At 43.4% G+C, this 7,377-nt stretch overlaps 1 protein-coding gene across 1 annotated transcript in view; it reads right to left on the reverse strand.

The window, feature by feature from the left end:
• The window catches only part of LOC121554377 (Kv channel-interacting protein 4), a 285,233-nt gene extending 278,818 nt beyond the window's left edge, over positions 1-6,415 (reverse strand). The window contains exon 1 of the mRNA XM_045211960.1: positions 6,247-6,415. Coding sequence (XP_045067895.1) covers positions 6,247-6,319 — 73 coding nt within the window. The 5' untranslated portion in view covers positions 6,320-6,415. The remainder of the gene's footprint in view (positions 1-6,246) is intronic.
• Between the last annotated feature and the right edge of the window lie 962 nt (positions 6,416-7,377).

Raw genomic sequence — 7,377 nt, forward strand, 5'->3', positions numbered from 1 at the left:
GATGCATATGTATATTTGTTCTGAGACCAACTGCTAGCAGAGAGAAAGTACTATTATGTAGAGAATGCCACCTGACTCCAAAAGCAAAACTATAATGTTGGACAATGCACCACGCAAACCAGGGCATGGCTAAGTTCATTGTTAGAACCTTCGTAGGAGCATCATTAAATCTCAGAGCAGTTTCCCTAAACCATTGTTATTAACGTTGCACTTGAAAACGCTCGTAATCGAACGCCTGCCTCAGACCACTCGTAGAACAGCTAAGTGCGTCATTAGATGATTTTTTTGTGACATTTCCAATGTCTTCGCAATTGATTCAAACAAGCGACATATAAAAAGGTGATTCAAATGAAAACCGAAATATTGCATAAAAATATAAATACAGTAGGCTAAAGTCCTATTCCAATCATATTGAAATACATTACACGTTCAATAAATTATGTTCTATTTTGCTACTTGTAGGCTACTTTGTTTCAATATACACTGCTCAAAAAAATAAAGGGAACACTAAAATAACACATCCCAGATCTGAATGAATGAAATAATCTTAAATACTTTTTTCTTTACATAGTTGAATGTGCTGACAACAAAATCACACAAAAATTATCAATGGAAATCAAATGTATCAACCATGGAGGTCTGGATTTGGAGTCACCCTCAAAATTAAAGTGGAAAACCACACTACAGGCTGATCCAACTTTGATGTAATGTCCTTAAAACAAGTCAAAATGAGGCTCAGTAGTGTGTGTGGCCTCCACGTGCCTGTATGACCTCCCTACAATGCCTGGGCATGCTCCTGATGAGGTGGCGGATGGTCTCCTGAGGGATCTCCTCCCAGACCTGGACTAAAGCATCCGCCAACTCCTGGACTGTCTGTGGTGCAACGTGGCGTTGGTGGATGGAGCGAGACATGATGTCCCAGATGTGCTCAATTGGATTCAGGTCTGGGGAACGGGCAGGCCAGTCCATAGCATCAATGCCTTCCTCTTGCAGGAACTGCTGACACACTCCAGCCACATGAGGTCTAGCATTGTCTTGCATTAGGAGGAACCCAGGGCCAACCGCACCAGCATATGGTTTCACAAGGGGTCTGAGGATCTCATCTCGGTACCTAATGGCAGTCAGGCTACCTCTGGCGAGCACATGGAGGTATGCTGAAATAATTAATGTTAAGCTAAGATTTGAATTGCGAAAGCTGATCCGAGAGCTACACTGCCTTTCTTTCGAACCTATCCGTAGCAACATGCTCCAACGACACATTCAGCTATCTTTCTTTCGGTGTGGTGTTTTGGGAAAAGCATGTTACATCTTCAGCCGTTGTAGGAACACACTTGTAAGCCTACGGTCCATCGCTATTGGGAAACCGGGCCAAGGTCCTTAGACTACTGGCGTGTTAGTGCATACTGGTGCCAGCCAAGGTGCTGAAATAGAGTTCCTGCATAAAAAACTACACTACTACATATCTGACAAACCAGACCATACGATCCCATTTCCTTCTGCCTATTGGGACTAGGCATGCGACTGGTCATCTGACAGATGGTTGAGGAAAACCCTACCATGGTTTATTGTTGTATTAATATAGCTGCCAAATTACAGAATCGCAAAAGAAAACAGGGAGAAATGGCAGCCGAAGCCAAGGGGGGGTGCCACTTGAGTGACATGAAAAGCTTGATTTGCTGTTGCCAACACTGATCAACTACTGAAAGGGTGACTGGCCACCCATCAGTTTGTTGATGCAATATAGTGAAATGGCCAACGCTAGGAAGATATACGTAGATATACACTGCTCAAAAAAATAAAGGGAACACTTAAACACAATGTACAGTGGGGAAAAAATGTATTTAGTCAGCCACCAATTGTGCAAGTTCTCCCACTTAAAAAGATGAGGGCTGTAATTTTCATCATAGGTACACGTCAACTATGTCAGACAAATTGACAAAAAAAAATTCCCAGAGAATCACATTGTAGGATTTTTCATGAATTTATTTGCAAATTATGGTGGAAAATACGTATTTGGTCACCTACAAACAAGCAAGATTTCTGGCTCTCACAGACCTGTAACTTCTTCTTTAAGAGGCTCCTCTGTCCTCCACTCGTTACCTGTATTAATGGCACCTGTTTGAACTTGTTATCAGTATAAAAGCCACCTGTCCACAACCTCAAACAGTCACACTCCAAACTCCACTATGGCCAAGACCAAAGAGCTGTCAAAGGACACCAGAAACAAAATTGTAGACCTACACCAGGCTGGGAAGACTGAATCTGCAATAGGTAAGCAGCTTGGTTTGAAGAAATCAACTGTGGGAGCAATTATTAGGAAATGGAAGACATACAAGACCACTGATAATCTCCCTCGATCTGGGGTTCCACGCAAGATCTCACCCCGTGGGGTCAAAATGATCACAAGAACGGTGAGCAAAAATCCCAGAAACACACGGGGGGACCTAGTGAATGACCTGCAGAGAGCTGGGACCAAAGTAACAAAGCCTACCATCAGTAACACACTACGCCGCCAGGGACTCAAATCCTGCAGTGCCAGACGTGTCCCCCTGCTTAAGCCAGTACATGTCCAGGCCCGTCTGAAGTTTGCTAGAGTGCATTTGGATGATCCAGAAGAGGATTGGGAGAATGTCATATGGTCAGATGAAACCAAAATAGAACTTTTTGGTAAAAACTCAACTCGTCGTGTTTGGAGGACAAAGAATGCTGAGTTGCATACAAAGAACACCATACCTACTGTGAAGCATGGGGGTGTCTGTCAGCGTAGTGTCCAGAGCATGGAGGCGCTACCAGGAGACAGGCCAGTACATCAGGAGATGTGGAGGAGGCCGTAGGAGGGCAACAACCCAGCAGCAGGACTGCTACCTCCGCCTTTGTGCAAGGAGGAGCAGGAGGAGCACTGCCAGAGCCCTGCAAAATGACCTCCAGCAGGCCACAAATGTGCATGTGTCTGCTCAAACGGTTAGAAACAGACTCCATGAGGGTGGTATGAGGGCCCGACGTCCACAGGTGGGGGTTGTGCTTACAGCCCAACACTGTGCAGGACGTTTGGCATTTGACAGTGAACACCAAGATTGGCAAATTCGCCACTGGCGCCCTGTGCTCTTCACAGATGAAAGCAGGTTCACACTGAGCACATGTGACAGACGTGACAGAGTCTGGAGACGCCGTGGAGAACGTTCTGCTGCCTGCAACATCCTCCAGCATGACCGGTTTGGCGGTGGGTCAGTCATGGTGTGGGGTGGCATTTCTTTGGGGGGCCGCACAGCCCTCCATGTGCTCGCCAGAGGTAGCCTGACTGCCATTAGGTACCGAGATGAGATCCTCAGACCCCTTGTGAGACCATATGCTGGTGCGGTTGGCCCTGGGTTTCTCCTAATGCAAGACAATGCTAGACCTCATGTGGCTGGAGTGTGTCAGCAGTTCCTGCAAGAGGAAGGCATTGATGCTATGGACCGCCCATTCCCCAGACCTGAATCCAATTGAGCACATCTGGGACATCATGTCTCGCTCCATCCACCAACGCCACGTTGCACCACAGACAGTCCAGGAGTTGGCAGATGCTTTAGTCCAGGTCTGGGAGGAGATCCCTCAGGAGACCATCCGCCACCTCATCAGGAGCATGCCCAGGTGTTGTAGGGAGGTCATACAGGCACGTGGAGGCCACACACACTACTGAGCCTCATTTTGACTTGTTTTAAGGACATTACATAAAAGTTGGATCAGCCTGTAGTGTGGTTTTCCACATTAATTTTGAGGGTGACTCCAAATCCACACCTCCATGGGTTGATACATTTGATTTCCATTGATAATTTTTGTGTGATTTTGTTGTCAGCACATTCAACTATGTAAAGAAAAAAGTATTTAATAAGATTATTTCATTCATTCAGATCTAGGATGTTTTATTTTAGTGTTCCCTTTATTTTTTTGAGCAGTGTATATACACACAATAACATGCAGAGTACCCCTGCCTATTTATATAGCACACGGATTGGAGGCAGGATCATTACATTGCATCATGGGTGGCCAACCCTCCTAGAGAGCTACCGGGCTGTTGTCTTTTGTTCCAGCCCTGCTCTAACCACCTAATTAAACTTATCAATGTCCTGATACATAGCAGATTAGAGCAGGGCTGGAGCAAAAAACCTGAATGTACAGAGTAGCACCACAGGAGGAGATTTTGCCACCCCTGTATTACAGAATATCTTTCTAACAGTTAGGGTTGATACACTGTCTTTCTATAAGAGACACTGCACAATTGTGTTATGTACAAACACTGGATAGTGTCACTGGTCATGTACAACATATTTAGCCAACATGTTTAAATAGGCAACCACTTACATTATACAGCTCCGGAATCTAAAACTGACCACCCATGGCCCGAATGTAAAGGGAAAACAACCTGAGTGTGAGTCTACATTAAGCACCATGCAAGGTTAAAAAAAATGTTAAAATAAATTACAAAGCAGCTAAATGCATTGAATATGCAAATTAAAGCAATTAAGCTAATCTTGCCAGAGGCTGAGAGCATTTTTTGCAATACCACAAGAACATCAAATGATTGCATGGTTAATCTGCCTTGTCAGTAGAGTTGGTTTAAGGAAGTACAGAATTACCCAGTCAGAATAAATCAGTTTCATATCTCACATCTGAGTACACATAAGGAAAATGTGAAAAGCACTTAAATGACATACACTTTCTTTCTCTGCTGACCACTTTAGAGAAAGTTGTGGTCAGCACACTTGATTCAAACTCCTATGCAGGCATAATAAGGACCCAATCAAGGACGCAAACAGCCCAAAATACATTGACCTGTGTGAGGGATAATTATCTGTTAACTGCTGTTCAACTGCTTTGCGAGAAGCGATGAGCTGCCTGAGGGAAACCCATCAACTATAACAGAGTGATAATCCATCTGGAAGGCAGCCAAGCTCTCTGATTAGAGAAGCAGCCAGGGTAGGAATGCAGGTGTTCTGCAACCTGTGATCAGTTCTAGAACAAACTGGATTGTCCATGACCTCCAATGATCGATCTCCCTTCTTGTCACAATGGACAAATTATGTCGTTACAGGGACTGAGGATCTAAAAGTGCATTTTATATTTTTAAGAGTGCTTGGTACTACAGTGGAAAAATGTACTTACAATGTAACACAATTGACTGTTGTATTAAATTATTATTATAGAAATGAAGTTGAGCAGGTAAGAGCAACAATGTTCATGGAGGAATTGTCAATTATAGGGTTTACATTTTTACATTATGGAAATGGTGATTAAGACATTAGCTAGGCCTAGTAAAACAGTCTACATAGTTTGGTTCTGACTGCAGTATTGCAAATCATGGGTATTTATTAGCCATTATAAACTGGGTGGTTTGAGCCCTGAATGCTGATTGGCCGACAGCCGTGGTATATTTAAGCAATAAGGCACGAGGAGCCGTGGTATATGGCCAATTTATCAATTTATTTAGTACTCCCGAGGAGCCTTATTGCTATTATAAACTGGTTACCGATGTAATTACAGCAGTGAAACAATGTTTTGTCATACCCGTGGTATACGGTCTGATATACCATGGCTTTCAGCCAGTCAGAATTCAGTGCTCAAACCACCCAGTTTATAACAGACCATATACCACAGCGTATGACAAAACATTTGTTTTTACTGCTCTGATTACGTTGGTAAACAGTTTATAATAGCTGAAAGGCACCTCAGGGGTTTGTGACACTGTATATGGCCAATATAACACGGCTAAGGGCTGTGTCCAGGCCCTACTTCACATCATGCATAAGAACAGCCCCCGTGGTATATTGGCCATATACCACATCCCCTCGGGACATATTGCCTTAATATATGGTGTCAGCTACATATTTATTTAATAATCTGACAAACTTGTCCAAGATCCCTACACGAATGCTGAGAACAGTAATGCTAAATAATTGGGCTACAATAGAAAACGATGCGACGCAAAGGACACTGCCTCATGCAGGTGTTGGTAATCAAAAACAGCTGTTCAAATTGACGAGGCAGTGCCAAGTAGTATAATGTACACCAAATAAGGTAGGGCTACATTTCGTTCCTATAATATCGGAGAAGGCAAAAGTACAAACATGACAAAAAAAAAGTAGCATTTTGCAAAAGTCTCCATGCAAACACTTCCGAGGAAAAAAAACATGATTGTTGCGCAAACTGCAGGGCATAATTTGATATATAACAACCCATAGGTCTATAAACATGCAAATACTGTCCTACCCGTTGAAGACCCAGCAGCATCCACTCGGGCAGAAATGCTTTCCACTCTCTTTGTCTTCGAATCCATGGTCATATAAATTGTAGCTTAGTTTGAGTTCCGACGGTGAGTATTTGCAGAGCTGGGTACTTTGTTGTATTTATGCTCCCCTGCCAACTTGTGCAAGAGTCATTGCAGGAATCTCGCGCGCATGACACTCTCCACCCGCGCGCGCAAACAATATGGTGTAATTGCAGACCGCAATTCGGGGCGTTTCCCTAATATCAGGACACGCCCATCAATACCTGCCATTGGGCGGATTCGATTACGCTAGGCCGCGGGGCACCAAAAGCGGTGAGGGTTGAGCACCCTTCAGATCAAACGGTCATTGCGCTGCTCGGTCATGTTGTCAACAAGGCATCATGGTGCATAGTCCAGAAACATGCATCTCTTTTCCATAAAATACATATGTTTTAATTTTCAACTAGTTTTCATTGGGAAGGCAGATGAAGCGTTTTTTATCAAAAGCAATCACTTTTGCATGTGAAAACAGAATCTTACTCATTACACCTCCTTCTTAATTATGTCACTTTTCTTTTGAGCCAATTTCGCACAGAGCTTTGAACGGGCATCTGTGAGGCACCCAGGTTCCAAAATGAATGCAATCAAGTTTCACCCTGTGTAAAACACGCCTACTGTGGCGCCTGGGCCAAATTAATCGAATCCCCTCATCGGTCCGTTCTGGTGTTATGAGACTAATGGTTTCTTGACAGATGATTTGTTTACATAGCAGGTTAACTAATGTGGCAGGTTAGGAGACTGAGGTTAAAGTTAGGAAAATAGTTAGGGTTAGCTACAACGCTACAGTTGTTCCAAACACGAAAGAAACTGCCACGGACCAATGGCGAACATCAATGGGTATAACTTGATATCAAGAAACGCCTAAATCAGAAAACACCGCTAATTGCGGTCTGCAATTACACCCTTATTTTTATTCCAAAATGTGAATAAAACAGGTAAATGTCTCACTGTGCACCATTTAAATTATGTAGTCTAACAGTACAGGGATATGAAAAAGTGACTCAAGGACATATACCAATTCTTCATATTGACACAATATATTTACAATATAGAATTCTGAAAAGTCATGCAGG

Source organism: Coregonus clupeaformis, chromosome 39 (genome assembly GCF_020615455.1).
Source record: "Coregonus clupeaformis isolate EN_2021a chromosome 39, ASM2061545v1, whole genome shotgun sequence".
NCBI classification, from domain to species: domain Eukaryota; kingdom Metazoa; phylum Chordata; class Actinopteri; order Salmoniformes; family Salmonidae; genus Coregonus; species Coregonus clupeaformis.